The 23,646-nt window shown below is 37.4% G+C and overlaps 1 protein-coding gene across 3 annotated transcripts in view; it reads left to right on the top strand.

The window, feature by feature from the left end:
- The window catches only part of ankrd12 (ankyrin repeat domain 12), a 69,177-nt gene that overhangs the window by 32,707 nt on the left and 12,824 nt on the right, over positions 1-23,646 (top strand). For all 3 annotated transcript variants that reach the window (XM_020941001.2, XM_020940999.2, XM_055151907.1), the window contains exons 2-6: positions 5,678-5,794; positions 11,781-11,955; positions 18,052-18,192; positions 20,094-20,288; positions 21,803-21,945. In XM_020941001.2, coding sequence (XP_020796660.2) covers positions 5,732-5,794; positions 11,781-11,955; positions 18,052-18,192; positions 20,094-20,288; positions 21,803-21,945 — 717 coding nt within the window. In that variant the 5' untranslated portion in view covers positions 5,678-5,731. The remainder of the gene's footprint in view (positions 1-5,677; positions 5,795-11,780; positions 11,956-18,051; positions 18,193-20,093; positions 20,289-21,802; positions 21,946-23,646) is intronic.

Here is a 23,646-nt window from a genome sequence, read left to right as displayed (position 1 = left end):
TGTGTGCATTGTGTCTCTCCCAACTGCTGAACACTTCACTTTTACCATAAAGAAACACTTAAAGCAGTGGTCTCCAACCTTTTTTGCACCACAGAGACAGGTTTCATGTCCAACTAAATTTCGCGGACTGGGGGTGATGGTGCACAATGAACTCATACGGCGAAAGCGAGAATGCGCAGTGGAGTATAGGTCCGGGTGGGCTGCTCCTGAGCGGTCTATCCTCCGTGTACTTGGTTCTTCCTGGGAAAACTGCTTCTAAGGCCAAGGCAACCAACCTCACTTCCTTGTGAGACTTTTGACGATACGATATCATAATATTTCGGTTATTGTTACATCCCTAGAATCTGACCGTAAAGAACTGACTTAGTTGAAACTACAACAGGTGAGTTCATTTGTTCAGTTTATGTTTGTCAATCTCACCTGAACAGGACCATGAACACTCGTATTGACCACAAGCTCCTGAAAATATGTTGTTTAAATCCATTTTGTGTTTTTTCTTGAGTTCAGACAACCTTAAAATTGTTACGACCCAACTTCTGAACACGCTACCATAAAGAAACATGTAGTACACCCCCAGCATGATGTCACTGGAAAGTATCAATACACTACTAGCCACACATTTGAACACTTTTTCATTTGTTGTTTCTTTATTTCCATGATTATTTACTGTAGATTCCCACTGGCGACATCAAAACTGTGAATGGGCACACACAGAATGTCGCGTTGTAGCATAGTGATTGTTTTTAGATCAAACACAGATGAAATAACTGCTTGTTTTTTAGTGAGAGGTTGAAGGAAAAGTCAAGAATATAGTTTGTAAACGGGGAGCTTGTTGTGACAAAAATAGCTTTAGTGTGGGATTTTGTTCTAAAATTCCTGCTCATTCCATGTTTTCCCTCTGTATTTGAGTTTTGTTCCAGATGATAAATATAGCAGTGAGTCACAGTGAGGCGAACAACGCTTTTCCTGGTAAACGTTTATGATCCTCCAGAACAGTCGCTGCTCCAGTTGGCACGTCACAATGTCTTTTGATTTCTAAACTTTTATTATTCTTGGCATAGTCTATTCTGTACCTTTTTGCAGGGAATGATGGTTTCACTCTGCTGTTGTGAAGTTTTAAATTGGGGGGCGTAACGTCAATGTTCTGAGGAACTGGGGTGACGAGTACATCAACAATACCTCCTTAACAAAACAAAGAATGCATTTGTCCGTCTGGATGGTCCAATAGTTCATCCAATCTCTTTACTTTTTTTGTTTTTTTTCCAGTGACTCATGTGACGCAAAGGAGTTCATTGGTCACCTGCCATTTACAAATAACTTACAGATTTTAGTGCTTCGCTCATTAATTCTACAGAAATCCACAATGTTTTTTCAGTCTCCTGTGATATATTTTTTCCTCATAAGCAGCCGTATTTGTATTGATACGGGTAGACGATACAAGTCCCTGATTGGCTAATCCACCTGTCAGTCACGTCGGAGATTCACTAAGGACCAGACTCACGTGATTTTTTTAAATTCATTTTTTAATTTCAAGTTCATGCCAAGAGAGAAACAATAATCATACACATAATACATACATATATATATATACATTGCACATTTCTCGAAAAGGAGTGGGAAGTGGGAAAAAACGTAAATGAACCCACCACTTGTTCATCAAATAGTTTCAAAAAGGATGTGGTTTCTTATGTACACTGAACACGGTACTTTACAAATATTTATTCATAGTAAAATAAAGGTCATTCTACGATCATACAAACTAATAATAATGACGAAGAAGGTTATAATTGAATCAAAATAAGCAAAATAAGAATGAGGATTTTTTTTTTCGTTTATGCTCGTACAATTTAATAACAATGACAAAGAAGGAACAGAATTTATCATTTGTGATCATATTAAAAGGTAATGTTAAAGAAAAGCATGTGTTTAGTTAATAGTCTTGGTGAAGACAGTGTATCTAGTCTTTTAAGTATTTCTGTAAGATTTGATTTTCATATAGTTTTTTGAAGTGAAACAAATTAGTACAAGCTTTGATATGGTCGTCTGAACTATTCCATAAGTCTGCTCCACGTTCGATAACACACGTGCTTTTGAGAGTGGCTCGAGAGAATTGTTTTGTAAAATTAAAACTATTGGAGAAGTGTGTGCTCTTGATCCAAGAACAAGAACGAGACGAGATTTATAGTAAATTGTGAGGTCAAATTATAAACTAAACCTCATAATTACTGATTGATTTTATTCCATGTTTTGCTTTCATTGTAGTGCTCTGCTTTTCAAGAAGTGTAACTCACCAGCGCGATGCCCTATTTTGTCCCAGGCTAATGTAAACACACATAAAAACACTAGATCATATTCCACATATTGTTGTCTTGTGGCAGTTTTATCTCACAGGATCTTGTGACGCCTTGTGGCCTATTTGTAGTAGGGGTGTGCAAAAATATTCAAATATCGATATATCTCATCGTTTAATGAGAGACCTGGGTACAGCCCCAAGGCCTCTTTGGTTAACTCTGAGGGTTTTTTTTTAGAATTTTACCGCATGCATGGACTAAAATTGCATTGTTGCTATTTTAGAGGTGTTTTTAAATGACATTTTTTGTAAGGTAGCTTCAGTTTTTCATTGCTTGGTCATAACATAAACTCTTCCCAGTCTGACCAGCTTGTCCAAAACAATGTTATTTACTGCTTTTTATAAAGAAATACAATTAATATTACGCAGAATTGAGTTTGAGCATTTTGGCGCTCTGCAATATTTTCATTAGTTTTTCGCCAAACCCATGAAAAAAATAATTGTTCGTCTCTGGTTTAATGTGATGATACAGTGTCGATATCTTGGGCTGCTGTATCGATATATTGGCAAGAGTATTTTTTTTGTATATTTTACTAATTATTTTGTTACAGCGCTACAGTTTTGTTGCTTGTTTAGTGGAAGGAAACTCTGTTATCTGACATATTTACTGTTTTGAGGATTAAAATGGGCGTCTTTTATCTTAACTTTGCACATGAAGCAAGGCAAGTTTATTTGTACAGCACAATTCGTGCACAAAGTAATTCAAAGTGCTTTACAGAATAAGAAATACATTAAAATCATAATAAAAACAAATCAAAACATAAATAATAAAGATTAAAATTAAAAAAGAGACATAAATTAGAAGTTTAACAAAAACTTTTAGCATCACAGCCATGGTTTAACCTTAATTTTTAGTGAACACTGTTGAATCGATTTGAAATATATCTTATTGAATCAAATCGCACTGTACGAGATGTGTATCGTATCGTGGCCTATATATTGAGGTATGTATCGTATCGGGAAGTTCTTAATGATGCCCAGCCCTAATCTCTAGTGGCCTGGATTGAACTTTCAGGTATCAATACATAAAAATATATATTTGATATATATTTGAAATCTTACCAGTAGTGTTCTTGCAATACTCTTCGTTAAGTTTTTTTTGACAATAAAATATGATTATTATTAGTTAGAAATATTAGTACTTTCTTTTATATTACCATGTGGTGTTATATTTGTGTAATCCCTCAGTGATCCAGGTAGGTTCCATAGTGGTCCATCCATGGGCATGTACTAGTCTATGTGCTCTTATACTTGTTCTGATACAGCTCAAGATCATTCTAAAGCTATTCAGAAAAGGTTCAAATGAGTATCAAATGTGTTGGTGTCTGATTTCATTACCCTGGCACTGTAGTTGCAACACCATTTCTTTATCTCTTTGTGTGGGCAAAATTGCAAAATAAAACAAAACAAACCTTCATAAACGGCATGCCCAGGTCTCACCATGTAACACGTTTTAGAGTTGCCTAAGGATGTGGCTTTCTATCAGAGTAGGCCTTGGACTTTTTCTGATTGCTCATAGTGTATTTATTGAAAATCCAGCTGCTAGACACAAACATGCTTCTAAAGTTAATCATCATTTTTGGTAGAGGTTTTTGTTTGTCCGAGACGACATCAGACCTGCACCAAAGTGAATCACGCTGCTGCTGCTTTGTGCCCTTTTATTCAACGGAAACTTCTATAAAAGTCCACAGTCACTGATCGCTACTTCCTCAAACATGGCCCACTCTCTGTTTGTAATTTAGAAAGTGTTAAATATAGGTTCTGAAGGTGATGGGGGTTTTATTTAGATTTAATTTTCTCTTATAAACGCACTCTTCTGAGCTAAAAATGCTGGATTTCCCCACTTGGTCTCACATACTGCTTCATGTGTTCACCAGTGCTGTCACGCTACTAAAATTTTAAACTCTATATTGATGCTAAGGACAGTCCGCACTATAAAATACTCTTTCTTTAGTCTGTGTGCTCTTATGAGTGTTCTGATAGAGCTCCATGTCATTCTAAAGCTATTCAGGAAAGGCCCAAGTAAGTATCTTGTTCCGATACAAGTTTTAGTATCTAAGTTTCAATACATTTGACAGCCCTATTTTTTACTTTGTTATATTTGAGACCTTATACTTGTGTATACAAATTGCCACATGAAATCGTGAGGCAGGATAGTAGGTGGAAGTTGGACAGGTTAAATGTAGAGTTGCTTTTTAGCCATATAACCTTCAAAAAAATATATATATGGGGGGCAGTAGCTCAGTTGGTAGAGCATTCGCCCACTGATCTAAAGGTTGGTGGTTCGAATCCAGCTCTCAACATAAACATCACAGGTTGAGCGGTCAGATCTACTAACCCACAGGTTGGCTGGTGTGATTCCAGCTCCCACAGATGAATGCTGTCCTTGGGCAAGACACTTATCCCACCTTGCCCACAGTGTCTGTGTACACTGGTGTGTGAATGTGTGTGTGAATGGGTGAATGGTTCCTTGTTGTAAAGCGCTATAAAAAAATGTGACCATTTTACCATATATATCAACAATTGGTAATTAAAATGTCCTTTACAAAGCTCTTAAATCAAACAGACCAAATCTGTTGCCTTAATTTGCAAATTTCACTATAACTTTGAACTTTTGTAAAAATAACTAAATCCGAAAATGTAAATGTTCAGTATCAGACCAGTATGATCTGGGGAAATTTTCATTGTGTATGATTGAAGCCCAGTAGGGTTGCACTAATACCACTTTTTTGAAAACCGATAAGAGTACAGTAGATACCGATACTTTAACCCTCACCCCCGTGAATAAACACTGAGTGGGTTAACACGCACATCAGTATCCCGGTTATTAGCCGTATTCCGTTTAAGGCAGTATTTGGGATATGCTGTGTACATTCACACTGAGAAAAGCATTATATCGCGTTGGAGATGGTTCATGTTAAGCTTTCCAGAGATCGTACGTGTGCCGGGTCGTACGTGTGCTGCTAAGCTCTTTATTTAACATCCATTTCACTCATGTACAGTCACTTTATTTATGTTGGCTTCTGTTGTGATGAAAAGACTGAAAGGTGTAAATCATTCTCAGCGCTCAGGGTGTTGTTCTTGTTGTAGTCTGTTTTCTGGGAGTTGTAGTTTTGACTGGAATTTCCACCGCTGGTTCGGAGGATCCGGTCCACCTAAAGCAGTGATAACTCCTCCTCTTCACTTCTCCTCCCTCTTCCTTGGTCCTCCCTTTCATAGTCGGGCAGCCCTAGAACCACCTTGTGTCCTTTTTTTATGTACAGACTTTCATGAACTCCTACGTATGAGTAGGATTATCTAACCTTTGTGCTTGTGTCTGTGCTCCAGGTGCATGATGGTCCGACAGAGCGTCTGCAGTGACAGCTAGTCAGGAGGAGGACCATGGCCAAACCCGGGAGCGACCGTGATGGAGCCATGGTGGACAAACAGCCCACGGGCAAGAAGGTAAAGGAACATACACTCTTGATACACTGGCGATGTGGTGATAACTGTGTGCACTGCTCTGTCTGAGGCTTTGTTAGGCTTTAATTTAGGTTTTACTTAAACAACAAAAGCAATTACTTAGTTAGAACTACAACAAGTGGGCTCATATGATGCTGTTAAACAAGCCCTTCTCAAATAACATGACAGTCACAAGGTAAATATCACTTCAGCCAATTGTTTTTTTCACTTCTTCACGTTCGCCTTCCTGTTCATTGAAAGTCAGACCCCTAAGTGGAACTATGAACGCTCAAGCACCTTAAATTGCAGTGTTTATATAAACCTTTTAGTTCAGTCAATCTTAAAACTGTTTTGACAGCATTTGCTATGTGTACATTGTGACTTACTTTAAAATAATACAAGTTAAAGAAAAAAAATGGCCCATATTTGGAGGAGGTGTCATGTTCTGATCCCTCTGACGATATGTTATCCACTCACCCACACTGTCCACTTCTTTTGGTCACCTGCTGTCACGCTCTGAGCGACAGACAGATGGAAATTTATATATCTATCCAGAAAAATCTCAATTGCTCACCTTTAACCTAAAAATGGCTTTGTAACCTTTCCGTTGACCTGATCTCATCACAGCAGTAGCAGCAGTAGCAGGTCAACTGTAGTGTTTTTCAGCCGCCTTTGTGTGAATGTTTTAGGGAGAGCTGGTGTTGTAGTCATTGGTAAGACTGCACGATGAAAGATGATGAAGTTTTATGACTTGTGTTAAAAAAGCTGGACTTTGTGTGGTTGTCTGGTTGTGTGTGTGGTCCCGAAACATACAAACAAAGGAAAAAATATATAAATTATAATATACTCTATAAATACAGCTGGCACTTAGATTTTAATTGTGATGTCGTGATATGCTAATTGACCGTTAAACACAAATTTTCTATAATCTTCTACTCCTAACAACTTCCAGACACTCTGCAGACACGTTGATGTATATGTGTGCGTTTTTTAAACCACTGCTCACTTCTTTAAAACACACACGAGACCTGCACCCACGAGCTCCTGAAAACAACTAAAACACGTAGCGCTGTCAACCAAACTTGAAAACAATTGCATCTGATTAGTCACAATGTCTGTCAATTAAACACCAGACAGAAATAGATTATCCTTTGTCACAGTGACCGCACACTTTTTCTTGTTTTTTTTTTTCTTGCAGTGGAACACCATTCACTGAAACTTTATGTTATAGAAAAATTGTGTGTGAATGTCTGATACTGAAGATTTTATTGCATCGGTCATTTTTGGGGGTTCACAAATATACTCAAACCTCTCCAAATTATTAAATTAAACAGCAAAAATAAATAATGTGTGGGTCAGTTTGATAGACGGCTGCCAGTCCCTCATGGCACGCTGCTGTTCCTGCACTCTGGTGGAAAAGGACGTTGGCACTCGAGCATTACATCACAGTGACTCATCAGACAGGAGCTGCTTTATGTATGGATGCTCAGGGTCAATAAGAGCTGTTGAGAAAATTACAGAAGGAATTCAGAGATCATTGTAGCCGTTGTCCTAAAACGATCAGTGCAGCTCTATATTTATCGTCATTCAGAACAGGACTGCAGGAATAATGGAAAATAAATCCAAATACCAAAGCAGCAAATTAATCATCTTTTTTAATCCTGTAAACGACTAAATATTCTACAAAACAAAAGCTGCTGACCTTCTAGTTTAGACCTACATAAACATGTTCTAAAATGAGCTTCTGGTGTTATTTCAGTTCATATATCAGTCATTTCTGAACCAGCTCCTCGGCACGTTTGAAGTCTGATCTTTGTACAGAATTGGTTAAAGGGGCCAGTGGCACAGATTGGGCACCTTGCAAATGTTATTTACCAACACAGAGTGTAGAGTAAATGTATAATGCATGAAATTGTAAAGCGACTACAAAAGAACAATACAAGATACAAGACTTATGCATTGTTATTATTTGTAGTGGTAAATCAAAAAATCTAAAAAAAAATTCTAAAAATGCCAAATGGTTTCATTTATTGAAATTACCACCAGTTAAAAAAAACAAAAACATTATGATCTGTACAGAGCTGGAATCAGATTCCTCCATGAGATTCAATTGATTGAGCAGCTACACTGATATTCACTGTATTTTGATCAGTATCACTCTTTACTCTGTGCGCTCACTCAGTTTATGTAACACTGGACCATATTTTGATGAGTATAAGGATACGTTTATGTGATGACGGGCTGAACAGAAGAGGCAAAAGTGGCGTCGCATCTTCACTTTTTATTCCACGTTTAGACGAGTGTTTTTGGGAGGAAATGTGCATGCATACAGTGACTCAAAAGTTTGTGGATTTCGATTGGGTTTGCATGCCAGGCAGCGAGCTGGTGACGCTTGGTGGTGATGTACGTGACGTAAACGCGTATGCGACATGAGCAGATCTGACCAGAGTTTTGCGTCTTGGGCAGTGTAGATGGAAACGCTACAGCGGAACTTTTCCACTCTGGAGGATGGCTTCAGATTTTTGCATTTTTAAGCTCCAAAAACACCGTCATCGTCTAAACGAAAGACCCTTCCGATAAAATATTTTGTTGTTTTTACCCGCAAGCGTTCTCGCTTAAACAGGCCTTAACTCTTTGCTCTGTGGACTCACTCAGTTTGTGTAACACTGAACCATATTTTGATCAGAATAACTCTTCGCTCTGTGGACTCACTCAGTTTGTGTAAAATTGGACCATATTTTGATCAGTATAAGTCGTTGCTCTGTGCGCTCGCTCACTCGCAGTTTGTGTAACGTTGCAGCGTCGCTCTGACTAAGTCATCTGTCGACAAATTTAATGAAGAGAAAGAATGTAAACAAATAATGAAGCAGGCAGCGTTTGAGCTCCTTTGTTCTGGACATGTGCGTGTGTTTATTTCATCAAGACTAAACCACACTGGACATGAGACAAAAAAAAGGGCATGGATCACTTGTTCATTTCTTTTCATTTGGAATCGGCATGCCAGCTAACTTTATTATGTCGCCAAATAGTGCAAATGCATTGTTTTAGCATTTTATATTAAACTAATTACTGGAATAAGTGAGGACTTTTTGGTTTTGTTGTGCCAAAGGGACTTGTAGCATAATAATTGGTGGTAGGCAAGCAGCAGTAGTTGTTTATGTCCTGCAGTATGTTTGTATAAACCATAGCCTACTAACATTTTGACAGTGTTTATTTACTAAAATTTACTTTGGAAAAATACAGTAGTTACTCAGGATCACATTTTATTATGTCAATGTCAGTTGTTGTTATTATTCTTATTGTTGTTATTATTAGAGCTGGAACAAGACATGAGATCAAGTCCATGAGAACGAGACAAGATGATTTTGATATAATTAGTAAATCGTGCTGTTCAGTTCACAGATTTGGCCTCACTTTTTTCCTTTTTTTTGCTTCTTAAGTGATACAGTAGCTAATAATAATGCTGGGTATAATTAAGAAGTTGCTTGACGATACATATCTCGATACGGTGCCTTTTCATTTCGATAAGAGATATTTCAAATCAATTTGGTACGGTTTAGTAAAAAATAAAGGCTAAATCATGGTTTAACAAAGACTTTTAGTATCACAGCCACTTCTTCTGCAAGGTTCATGTGAAAAACGCCCATTTTAATAATCAAAACAGTGAATATGTCAAATGTGTCACATAAATGAGTTTCCTTCCTCTGAACAAGCAACAAAACTGTGGCGCTTTAACAAAATATAGCAAAAAATACTCTTGGTGATATATCGATACAGCAGCCCACGATAACGATACTGTATCATCACATTAAAGGAGACGATATATTGATATTTTGATATTTTTGCACATCCCTAGTCACTAACCAGCACCTAACCTTTTTTGTTCAAACCAAATGTAAACACACGTGCTCAATCTTTGATTAATTTGATCTCTTAATATTTTCTGGAATGAATGCTCTTGTGGGAAACTTCTATGAGATATTAACTGCTCACACATATTTAGATCACCATGTTTACCTTGTTTTGAAAATGCTATATTTGGCGTTCATTTATGGAAAAATGATGTGAGTGAGGAAGCATGGGTGACGTAGAGGCCTGTGGGCTGAGCACTGGACAGAATCTGGGGGAGTTTACTCAAACATGCACATGGATGACAGTCTAAAACCTCTTCAGGCATGTTTCTGATGAGGAAACAACTTTATAACATGTCAGAAAGCTCCAAAAAGTCAATTTTGCATGAGAATATCTTTATTTTATTTCTCTAATGATCAACATGTGTCCATGAGTGACCATATTTAGTTTAAAGAAAGTAATATGTAAACAGAGTGCCCTATTGTGTTGCTTTGCCCTTCATCTCCACATTTCCTGTGCATTGATCATACAGAAGTGTCCCGTCCACACACGTCTGCAGTGTTTTCATGCCGCATTTGAGTGCGTGGCCCTGTCCTGTGGAATCTGCTGGACTCATTTTCCTCACTGGTGCTCGGAGCTTCACTAAAGATCAAAGAGCTCCACTCCTCAGACACTTCAGCCCAGGCCAAAAACACGAATCTCACTGCACCAAAAAACAGGCCCACAATCACATTTGTGCTACATCACAGCTGCACGCCTACTCGGGTTTATACAGCTCCCGTCTCTCAACCTTTTTCATTTACAGCACACCACCTACTAAAATATTACCAAGTCACTGCCGCTGTTCGGCTTCAGGTTCAGCTTCTGCATGTTTGGCAACAGATATTTTGAAACGTCACTTAATATTTGATTTAAAAACAAGACAACTGACACTTTTTGATACTTGAGTCACAACTGAAATCTCAATATTTTGGTGTTGATCCACCTCTAAGCATCATTTTATTTACACAACTCACAGACCTGTCACCAGAACCAGTTTTGAAAAGCAGGAAATATTGTGATAAACGAAAATATTGAAACTACTTTATGCTACTGACAGAATAACAAAACAACATAACTATTTAGATACAGTACAGGGGTGGGTAGGGCTGGGTAATTAATCCATTTAATTCAGGTTTTTAATAGTAAAGATTTTGAAAAATTGTGGAATCAAGCATTATTATGAATCAAGTTTACCCCTGACTTTACTTGCAAAACAGGATTATTCTGCAATATCAATTAGATGTCTGTGCACATGTAATTTAAGGTGGTTTACATTTTCTCAAATACAATATAAGAATGTTAAAGAATGAACTGATTTTAGTTTTTAGCCAGAGATGGGCAACATATCGTCTTCATGACTATTTTAAATGTTTTGGCGATATACACTCTTTGGAAATCATGTGAGTGAATTTGCCAGCACGGAATCTCCGCTTCCCCAAAGCCAGCAGATCTGCACTTGGACAATGTGGACAAGTTGGTTTTTCTGGCCAAAAATATGAAGATTGAGTAAAACTTCATCCTGGAACTGTTAGTGCAGCGCTTTACTTTTTGAAAAGTTTTGTTTACTGTTTACAAGGAATTTATTTTTCATACATTTGTTGCTTAGTTGAGAATATTTTATTTAACTTATTAGTATTATCAAGCAGCACTTTGCATTTATTTTATTGTCTCGTTTGAAAAATGTTAAAACAAATTGTTGGTTTAATAAACACACAAATAAACAACAAGCAAATTGTTTAATATTTTGTTCCCATTCTTCTGAAAATGAACTGATTTTTTTGTACCATTACACCCCTAAATCTAAGAGTTTGTGAAAAACGGAGAAACAAACAAATATGCAGTGTGTTTCATATTATGATTGCTGAGTGAGTGTGTGTATTCTTCTTCTTGTGATGTTTTCTGGTCTGTCTTGGCCAGTCATCAGTGCAAATGAGAAGCTGTTCTCAATTCAATCGATAATTCGCTGCCCCATCCAGGACTCGACCATCTGTAATAAATATTATTGGCCTATAGATTGTTGTGATGTCATCTGAAACCCAACAATTATTTTAACTTTCATATTATTTGACCCATGTTTCTCTTGTGTTTTTGACAGAGTAAAGACAAGTTGTCCCCTTTCACCAAGACTCCGAAGCTGGACCGGAGCGAGTTACTGGGGAAGGAGGCCAAAGCCAAGTCCTCCATGAAACGCAAACTCTCCTTTAGCTCCAGCCCGCCCCCCTCCGAGCCCCGCGCCGAGCCCCGAGGAGAGGAGCGCGACTCGGACACAGGTACGCCTCTGTCCCCCTGGGCCTGGTGCTCCGCTGCTGGCCCTCTGCCACACACTCACAGCGCCCTCTGCTGGATACTGACTCACATAATGCTATGACTGTGGTCGATTTCATGCTTACTTGCAATTCAGTTACTTTGGGTAACAAGTTTCCTGTCTGGAAATTGGAATTTGGGTAGATTAGGCAAAATTATTCAGCCTGTTTTAATATTTTCTGACTTTTTAAGATCCTGTTCTCTGGTCCAAGCATAAGGGAGTGTTTTATCTTCTAAGAGTAAGAAAAGATGTTTAAAGTGCATATGACAGGCTGAGGACTTTTTCATTATTATTATTTAAGATAAAGGTTTAAAAAAAATCTTAAATTACGTTATAAAATTTGCCTGATTTTGTCTAGTTTTTTTCATCTTTTCAAAGTTTATAATTTCACTTTTCTCTTGTTGGATACGGGCAGCAGATGTGACGTTCTGCAGAGGTAATACCAGTTGTGTTACAGGGACGAAAGCCTAAATCTAAATAGACACGATAGTTATGATCTGGCAAATTAAAATAGATGACAACACCTTTATTTTATTAAAACGATCCATAAACTGTCAGAAAAATGCCTTCGTTGCTCGTAAACTGTCTCTGGGTTCAGATGGAATTTCCTGTGTTTGTGACATTGGTAGAGGGATTTAGTTTTATAGCTCCTCCTGTAATTTTTGGACTTTGCTTCTAAATTTTTTTTTCCCCACAAACTTCTACTTAACGATAGAAAACTGGTATGATAAATATTGACCACAGGTATTATCCCACCAAACTAAATCATGATTAGAAAAAGAAGAAATCCTGTCATATGCACTTTAAGTTAATAGATGCCTTTTTAAAATTCTGCTTTGGAGCTGAATTTATTTGTATTTTACTCATTTTTTTACATTTTAAGAGACTAGTTTTGAAGATATTTCTACCCATGATCTTTTTATCTCAAAATATTAAAACGCCTTTACACACATACAGTCGTTTCAAATAAGAAAGTCTTCGTTTGTGGCGTTTCTGCTCTACTCTGAGACATGCCATTTTTTAGCAGGAGTTTCGATGATTTAGAGATTACATGTAATCATTTTAATATGTGGTTCTGCTGTGAATACACAAAACAGCCCTTCATTTAGAATCTGCTGAAGTTCCACATTTGCTCTGGATCTACATTGTTCCGACTCATTTAAGGTCTAAAACAAGAAAAGCGTACATTTTTAGTTGTGTTATTTAGATCCACCAACGTTTATACCTTTATCCTTGTTATTCTTATTTTAAAAGTCATGTTTTTGATGAATTATACAGTGTATTTTATGATTTTTATTTCAATTTATCTGTTGCTTGTACTAAGGGCTGGATTATTTGTTTTTTGCTAATAATTATTGTCATTATTAGGATTGCAATTAGATAAATTTGAGGTGACTTTGAACCTAAACCTGCTAAACTTTGAATACAAGTTGCTTTTTTGAAAATATATAAGCTCACAGGGATGTTTATTTTTCTAAACAAGACGCTGTATCTCGGTTTTGCTTTCTGTCAACTAAAACAGATCCATTTGCAGTTTTACTTTGATTCTGATACGTTTTTAAGCTCGGTTTGTGAGCAGCCCCGATGTACACAAGTGTCGTGTCCGTGGCTTTCCAGTGACCATCTCATTGGCCTCATCACTCTGTTTCTATCAAGTGCTGTTCTAGGCCTGTCACAATCGTCTTACTACTTATTTATTCTTCTGTAATAACGTTAATAGTCAAGAGCAATACACGTGTTCTTAACTTTGGCTTCAGTTTGCATCAGTGGACAACAAAAATGACAGATGTAAATAAATACGCTGCTCTGAGGGAAGCGTTCAGTGCGTTCTGTGTTTTGAGCACTGCCCTCTGGTGGTCAGTAGGGATGAAACAAATTGCTGTTTAGTACCAAAATATGAACTGCAGCCTGGCTTTGTTTATAGTGTCTAATTATAAATGAGTAAAAATGCAGCTTTATGTGATTTTTATTCATTACAGTGTTATTGTGTTTCAGATATGGGGGAAAAAATCCATGTTATCATAGAAAATGGGTGTATTAGGATTAGCATACTTTGGCAGTACAAAATGCAATCAATATTAGAAGAAAAACAAGAAAATTGGCCAAACGTCTTACATTTGACACAAACGGTAATGGTTTCAAATATTTTGGGGTGCTCGAAATGCGTAAGGTAAGTGAGGAGTAACTTTGGACCACTGCAAACTGTTTTAAAAATGAACTAGTTCTTGTTTTCACACTTTGTAAAACTGTAAAAGCTCAAATGATCCCTTTTACCACGGGCTGTTGACTCTTTTAAATGTTCTAAAGAGTCAAAACTGACTCTTGTGAGGTTTAAGCCTTGTTATAATGTTATCTCATCAAAAACAAACCTGGAGTTGTGTTTTGTTTCATTCACACATGTTTGAGTAACACTTTATTATCAGTCTGTCTAGATCTCCAAATTTCAGAATGCTCTGTTCCACCTTGTGATGTAATGAAGCTTTAGGGCCTGTTTACATGAGAACGCTTGCAGGAAAAATACGACAGAATATTTTATCGGAAGTGCCTTTCGTTTAGACCATGACGGCGTTTTTGGGGCTTAAAAACGCAAAAATCTGAAACCACCCTCCAGAGTGGAAAAGTTCAAAATGCTCCGCCGTAGCGTTTCCATCTACACTGCCCAAGACGCAAAACTCTGGTCAGATCTGCTCACGTCGCGTACACGTTTACGTCACATACATCACCACCGAGCCACCTGGCATGCAAACCCAGTCGAATTCCACACACTTTTGCTTCACCGTCTGTACACAGATTTCCTCCCGAAAACGCTCGTTTAAACGTGGAATTAAAAGTGAAGACGCGACTCCACTTTTGCATCTTCTGTTCAGACCGTCATAATATAAACGTAGCCTAAGTTTTCAAGTTAACAGCTACCTTTTTACCTTTAATTCAAGTCGAGATCGGCAGTCCAAGTGCTGAAATTGTCTAAATGATTCTACTGAAGGTGTATGGAGTTTAAAATCCAGTCCAGCTTTATTTGTACTGCACATTTTACCAACACAAAGTCTCCAAAGTGCTGCACAGAGAAGGCATAATATAAATGAACACATAAAATAAAATAAAGCATAAGATAAATAAATAAGTAAAAAAAGAACTTAAAAAAACTCAAATAACAAATAGAAAAATTGGCAAATACAAATCAATAAGCAGTCAGAGGACCACACAATTCTCACGCTGTGTTAAAAGCCAGTGAGTAAAAGTGTGTTTTTAAACAAGACTTAAAAGAATCAAGAAGAAAAATTGCCTTTGTATCTTGTTTTTGGAACGATAAGTTGGACTTGGCTCTCAGACTTCAGAGCACGCGGAGGGAGTGTAGGGAACAATGAGGTCTGAAATGTACGTTGGGGCCAGTCCACGAAGTGCTTTAAAAACAAACAATACATTTAAAAATGTGTTTTCTGTTTGTCTGTATTTAACTTTTCCACTCTGGAGGGTCGTTTTAGATTTTTGCGTTTTTAAGCTCCAAAAACGCGGTCACTGAGTAAACGAGAGGCACTTCTGATAAAATATTTTGTTGTTTTTACGTGTAAGCAGGCCCTAAATTTACAGGGTTTGTGTGTTAAACATGTGTGAACGAAACCAAACACAACTCCAGGTCTGTTTTTGATGAGGAAACATTATAACAGCTCAGAAAATAGCGTGATACGGGCCCTTTACCGCTGGCGATTGTGACAGGCCTAAAGCGTTCTTGTTGTTGTTGTTGTTGTTGTTGTGGCGAGTGTCTGTGTGAGTGACGCTGCCTCTCCTGCTCCTTCTGCTTTTGCTCTGTAGACGAATCAGAGCCGGGCGTTTCTACAGAGCCCTGGAGGATGTACTCAGGTAACCCCCTCTCTGCGCCCCGCCCTGTTTAAACCACCCACACCCCACAGTGCTAAACAGTACACCCCTACTGTCCTAACGGAGATGGTAGGCACTTTTGCACGTGTGTTTTTTGATATATATATATACCCCCCTTATATCGCCCCCCGCCCTTTGCATCCGCTGCCCCTCGTCCTAGCTCAAGCATGTGTTTTGGTTGTTTTTGTTTTTAAACGCTGACACTGAGTTGGGGAGGGGTAGATGGACCGTCCCGAAAAGTCTAGTTTAATTTTGTACTTGGCTGGCTTCTGAGAATGAGGTTTCCACTGAGGAGGTTTGGTACGGGACAAGTCAATTAACAACTTCAAATTGTCGTGAAGCTTGTTCGAAATTTCTACCTGTACCTATGGAAATGCCATTGCTTTCTCTGAAATGTTCCACAGTATGGCATTGAAGATCCTCTATTACACAACACAAAATTATTTCCTATGAGCTTTAAGTCATTTTATAATGTTGCCTCTTCTAAAACATACCTGCAGTTGTGTTTTGTTTCATTCACATGTTTCAGTAATGCTTTATTATTAGTCTGTCTGTATCTCCGAAGCTCAAAATGCCCTGTTCCACCTTGTGATGTCAGTGTAGAGTGGTAGTTTTCAAGTTAACAGCGACCTTTTACCGTTTTAGTTCTGTAGAATTGTCTGGATTGTGAATTCTAGGGCTGAAATTATGCAAATTATTCTAGTGAAGGAGGTGCATGGACTTTAAAAACACAGCGTCCCTACTTTAGAAAAGCTCTCAAAAAAACTTAACTTACAGATAGTAGCTGCCTGAATTATCATTGCATTGCATTATTAGGAAATCATTCTCTCATAGCTTACTAATCATTAATAAATGCTCAAATTTGTACTTAAATATGCATTTACAAATGCACACACAAATGGTTAGTTCATGAGTAATTAAGTATGAAATAATTATGAGTAACTATTTACAGCACAGGCAAATTAAGTGCAAGTTAAGTGCTATTTAAGGTAGTAATTAATTAATCATGAGTCACTCTTAGTAACTATTTAAGTCTTTGTTCATTATTAAGTCTTTGTTCATGCTTTATTAAGGCTAAATAAGCCGTAGTTATTATAAAGTGTTACATAATAATAATAATAATAATAATAATAATAATAATAATAATAATAATAAAAAAATATTATTATTAATTTATTTTTGTATCAAATTAAATATACTATGTAAATTATCTGTTACTACTTGTATCAATTTTATTTACTTAATCATTATTTTTATTTACTTTTTTTTATTTCTTTTTTTTTTTTTTTTTTTTTGGGGGTGGTTGGGTGGAGGGCACTGTATTATTGTCTTACCTGTAATATTACTATTCAGTACAACACACTCTGTCCATTTACCACGTGACATCACAAGGTGGAACAGGACTTAAAGATTTGTGAGTGAAACAAAACACAACTTCAATGAGACAGTGAGTGCACATTTAACTTCACATCACACACTTATAGAGTTTAAGAGGCTCTGGTCAAGTTTGTTTTAGTCCCAGTTCCTTGTATCATTAGACACACATGAGCTGACACAAGTAAAACTAAACAGAGATTTTTCCATAAGCGAACACACAAATGTTAAGAGTTGCCATTTAAACATCACTGGATAAACACAAGCCTAACCATTATGAGACATAGTGACTTGCTCTCTTTGCCCATGTCTGTTCCACGTTTTTTTTTAGTTTAGCTATTTAGAAGAGCTATTATTTTCAAAAATAGAGGAGAAAAAAACTAACAACAAAACTCTGTATAGGTTTCAGAATTATGCTGTTTTAGTGTCGTAACCAGCCAATTTTAGGATTAAATTAGGAACAAAAGTCCTCAAATTGGCAACCATAATCAGAAGTTCAAAACTCTGACTTCCAGAAATCCAAATTCAAGAAACGCAACTTTCACAGTGCTTGCTGAGCTGAGATTCTTTTCATTGATGCCCCAAAGTGTCATGAACTAAACCGCTCTGTACCACACCTCTCAGTGAAAACATGGCTTTAGTTTCCCTTTTTGGACACTTCAGCTTGTCATCTGTTCACGGAGATCTCGACAGATACAAGGCGAAGAGGAAAACCAACCTCCTCCTCTCACACCAAAATACCAGTATATTCACACACAGAAATAAAACTCTTCTAACTAAAAATGCTGATTTGTGCTCGGTTTTGTTTCAGATAAAGATGGACCTGATAAGAAGCGAGTGAAGAAGGAGTCTGGAGGCAGAAAGTCGCAGTCTTCTAACCTGTTGTTTGGGTATCCACTGTCCGAGAGGAAGCAGATGGCTCTCCTCATGCAGATGACCGCCAACAGCCCAGGTAATGGCGTCTACTGACAGAAAAACAGGGAGTGTGTGTGATTGGCATGCTAGTTGTTAGATTTACGACGATCGCAAAACATCTCTTGAAAAATTTGAGAAAAGCGTTTTTAAATAGTAAAAAAAAAAAATCAGATACAGCGCCTTTTGAAGTTTTGTAGTGGGTGATAAAACAAAAATCACAATTTATAGTGAAAAATTGTGAAATGTGTTACTCCAAAGTTTGAACTCTTCCTCAGGTTGCAGTTTTTACCATTGTTAAATATTTGACACAGTTTTTATTTGTTACTGTACAAATATAGATATCAGGTGGTGCAGTAAATGTACATATATAAATATATAGATAAAATTTTAATCCTTTTTGTTACGTAAATGGTATGATTTTAGGGGCCCACAGCTAATCTTAAAGCTGTCAATAAGTTTCAGAGGGATGGAAAATGGTCACTGTTGTCATTATGGCTGTCGCAGTAATCGCAATATTGCAATACCGCAGTACGATCAGTCACACCACTGACTGCAGTAAACACTTTTTGCATCTTAATGAGGCTCCATGCTCGCGCCGCGCAGAATTTTACTTTTCTACTATGAACCAATTTATGTTTACGTGGCTCTGAGCAAATGGGTTCAAATACAGGGACACTCCACTGCAGCAGGCCGTAGTTTGTGTAGTTTCAATGAGTTGTCATAAAACTATTCAGGACACCATGCGCCTTTTTCTCGTCTCACGGTTTTCATTTGGTGATAATTGGTTAAGGAGTAAAGTTGTCCCCTTTGTGCAGGTAACACATGTAAATACAAAAGTCAATGGTTAACCCGCGGTTAACCCACTTAACTGTGGGTTTGGTGAATAGTTGGGTCAATAATCACTGTGGCACTCCTCCAGGCCTAACTTGGGACATCCATTTAGATTCAGTGGGGACATTTATGGTACGCACAGTGTGTACAGGCGCCTCTGTGTGGGTTTATCGTGGGTGTATGGGCTTTGCGTGTCACTGAAGGATCCTAATAAAATATTCTTGTAACTCGCCTTTAAAACTACATTACACATGTATATGCAGGTGTCTGTCACTTAGGCCTGGCTGAGATTTTATAAAGATATTTTTCAAATACATCCCCACTGTACAGGTAGTATTATGGACCTCTGTGCTACAACACACGCCCCGCACACACCACGATGCAGCACGTAAAGTTACTGCAAGGAAAATTCTTGAACCGCGACAGCCCTAGTTGTCATGCCAATTAGCATTTAAATAAAACCAATAAAATAAAATATCACATCTAATGTTGTAATTGCCTCCTTCTAATTTTTATACTCTTTTATTGATCTTTGATATAATTTATTGATAAATTCCAGGGCTTTTCAATTGTTTGTAAATGCTTTTTGATTTATATTGTGAGAACACATTATAAAGCTTCATCATTTTGTAACCAGTGATCAGTGGATACAAATGAAAAGGCGAATTTGGACTTTCCAGTAAAACCAGTTCAACACAGCCTGTTAATGCTCTGTGGGTTTTTTTTGGTCTAAATAAACTGTACTTCCTGGAGATGAGTTCACTGAGTAATTGTGTTTTGTGTCAGTACAAGTCCTGACGTGCTCCAGAGTTTGTAAACAATGGCATTGAATGAGAACTGGGTTAACTGTACTGTACAGTTCATTCAGAGACTTCTTAAAGAGACAGCGCGCCGTTTTGTAAGGAGCGACAGAGAATAGAGATGGAGAATAGGCCTCCTTTTAATATTCCACTTCAAAACCTTTGCCCGTACTATTATTTTAGGTTCAAAATGACGCACTACTGCCTGAATTGTGTTTTTTTATTATTATTATCAATGTGTTATCTGAATCATTATTGTAATATTCCTTTTCGTTTGTTGATTTCTTGTGTTTTGATCCTCCTCCAGACTCGACGCCCAGCCACCCCTCGCAGACTCCCCCGGTGCAGAAGAAGGTGCCCCCCTCTCGGCAGAAGGACAAAGTGAACAAGAGGAACGAGCGCGGAGAGACGCCGCTGCACATGGCGGCCATCAGAGGAGACGCCAAACAGGTCAAAGAGCTCATCAGCCTGGGAGCGGACGTCAACGTGAAGGACTTCGCAGGTAGAGGAGCCTACAGGGGCAGAACTGTGTTAAAAGTCCCGTATTACTCAAAATGTATTATTGTGAGCTTTAAAGGCATGTTAGAACGTTCTTAACTTATCAAAAACAGACCTGGAGTTGTGTTTTGTTTCATTCGTGTTTGAATAATCCTGGATTACTAGGATATGTACATGTCCAAACCTCAAAATGCTCTGTTCCCCCTTGTGATTTCACGAAGCAGTTGTTAACAGCTACATTTTTTGTTTACTAGAGATTGGCAATTCCAGAGCTGAAATCATCCAAATGATTCTAGTGAAAATGTGGAGTTTAAAACACAGTTGAGCACTTTCTGTATCACCACTTAATCTCATCATAAAGTGGATCATAATGTTTTCGGTTTGAGCACAGAACTCATCCTAAATCTGCAGCATTTGTGTGTTAAACATGTGTGAATTAAACAAAACACAACTCCAGCTTTGTCTTTGATTAGAAAACAAAACAGTGTAACATTGGTCCTTTTAAAACTTGTCTGGACAGCATCTGTTTGAACAATGGGTAAACATTGGCCAAAAAAAATTACAAATCTACACCATCCAATTGTGTCTGATAATCCAAAACACCCGGTGACATGTGTAAATTAATAAATGGATTTTATTTAGACTAACTGTTGTATTTGGAAGACAAAGTACGATGAATTTTCTAATATTTTTTTCAGTTTTTAGCATTTTGTCTTTGCCACATTAGGTTGCCCATTTTGCATAATTTTCCTTGTCCAAACCTGTATAGATCGATAGAAAAAATCAGATTAGGCTCTTCAGATATAGCTGTTTACATGACATTTCCAAAATCTGATGGCTACAGAAATCAGATAATGATCAGATTTTTGGTGAATTATAAAATATAAAGAATATTTATTTCAAAATTACAAAATGCTTTTAGTGCACGGTGGATTTAACGTTTCTCTTTCTCCGATTAAAACCTATTTTCTTTTTCAATTTCAATTCAGTTTATCTGCCCAAAAGCACAACAGCAGTCGCCGCACAGGCTTTATCAAAACTGTTGATTTAACCAACAGAAACTTCGAAAATCAAGACAAGAAAATCATCAAGCATTGACATAGTAATTTGTCCAAAACACACAAGCAGATTAACCAGCATTCTTGTTCTCATTTTTGTCCTAGTAGCTCAATCTTGTATGCAAAATTGACTTTTTGGAGCTTTCTGCCATGTTATAACGTTGTTCCCTCATCACAACCGTGCCTGAAGAGGTTTTAAATGTCATCCATGCATGTTTGAGTAATCTAGAGATCTCTCCACGGCCCTGTCTGTCCAGTGCTCACCCCAAAATCCAACAATACAATACACTACAACTTCACAAAGCTGGTGTGATGTGCAGTAGTAGTTGTCGGCGAATAGAGCATTTTCAAGACAATAAAAGCTCTGATCTAAATATGTTTTGTGTTAGGCAAAGAATACTCGATAGAAGCGTGCTACCTGCTCTTTCAAATGCTGATCTCTTGCCGTTTGTGTTGCCAGGTTGGACGCCTCTCCATGAAGCCTGTAATCTGGGTTATTACGACGTGGCCAAAGTGCTGATCGCGGCCGGAGCTGAAGTGAACACGCAGGGTCTGGACGATGACACGCCGCTGCACGACGCCTCCAGCAGCGGGCACAAGGATGTAAGAGAAAATACATGTACTTTTATAAACCATGTGGAAAAGAATCTCTATTATTTATGAGTCACCACATCAGAAGTTGGTGGACGGTGTTGGTAACAGAACAAAACATAAACATACATACACTACCAGGCAAGTTTGGACACTTTTTCATGTCTGTTTCTTCTTTATTTCCATGATTATTTACAGTGTAGGTCACTAAAGGCATCAAAACTATGAGTTCATGTTTTAGAATAGAATTTTTAAAATGGCCACCCTTTTATCACGTCACTTTTGGCATTTCTTGACCTTGACAAGGCACAGCTGTGAAATGAAAACAGTTTCATGTAACTTCATCCAAAAGCTAATTGAAAGAAGGGTTTGTAGGGTCGCTACTTTGAGGAATTTGTATCTAAAATATAATGACTATGTTGAGTGATTCAGCTATTTGTTTCTTTGGTGAGTAATTCATGTCTTTCATTTGTATCTAAAATGTAGAAAGTAATAAACAAAAAGATAAAAAAGAACAATGAATGAGAAAGTGTGTCCAAACTTTTAACTGGTAGTGTATGCAACATATAACGCACAATAGGTAATAAACCAAACCAAATAATTATCACAATGGTCTTCAGTATTACTTTTGTAAACACAAACAAGACAAACTTTTAACACAAAATGTAGTAAAGTTTCTTCCTCCAGTAACTGCTCCAAACCACATGCTTTTACTGACAAAGGATCAGCTGTAGACCTGTTGATTTACTGCCTTTTGAAAACCTACAAAAGTCTCTTATTTGTCTTTGGCAAAGCCTTTTCACAGAATGTACACTGTTATCGTGGCGATGGTTATAGATGACTTGACAGATTTATCAATGACTTTTTATGATACGGGAATGTTATGTTCAAATAGGACACCTTGAACCCTGAAATATTTAAAGCCGCATTTTTACCCAAGCAAACCTGATACTATTCTCTTGTCTTCTCTTGTCTTCTCTTGGTTGTGTGTCAAAAGAGTTTTACTAAATCAAAGTCAAAAATAAATCACACAACAATGTTAAATCCTGCAGCCAGGAAAATTTTGTGAATTCTTCTCACTTCATTTTTCAGGCTGCTGCCAAACCTTTGAACCTTGAAAACGGACAGGTGTTCAACAAATACACGAAATGTGTCTAAAATCAATGACGGACAGATGAGCTGCTCAATTTCAAGTAGCGTTACGAAAAAATATGTTCTGTAGGCTATGACCCCCATTTATATCAGTCTAAAAAAGCCTATGGTGCAAAAAATATCGCATATCGAAGGGGTTTCTCCAGATATTAAGAGCAGACTAGTGAATAAAAATGGAAATAGAAGAGACGTTAGGCTAAAATTTGGCTGCATATTTAAACAAACATGTCACAGATGATTTTATAGCCCAGATAAACACATTTTTACACAAGTGAAAAGTTCATTTGGGAACTACTGATACTTGCTATTAAAATCTTAATATCGAAGAATCCACAGTGTTCCTAAAAAAAAAACCTAAAGAACATCAAATCTGTAAAAGTTTCCCTGATCATTTTGGCTTTAGTGCTTAGGTTTCACTGAGTTTTTCTAACTTCAAGTGTACATTAAAGCTGCATTCAACATTTTAACTAAGAAAGAGCCATGTGAGTTATTATGTGACGCTTTGGATGGGAGCTACAGAATATAATGATGTAAATTGTAATATTAACCTTTGTTTGTGTG

Source organism: Boleophthalmus pectinirostris, unplaced genomic scaffold (genome assembly GCF_026225935.1).
Source record: "Boleophthalmus pectinirostris isolate CB_2022bp ecotype Guang Dong unplaced genomic scaffold, ASM2622593v1 HiC_scaffold_16, whole genome shotgun sequence".
NCBI lineage: Eukaryota > Metazoa > Chordata > Actinopteri > Gobiiformes > Gobiidae > Boleophthalmus > Boleophthalmus pectinirostris.
This window is presented reverse-complemented; position numbering and strand designations above follow the sequence as displayed.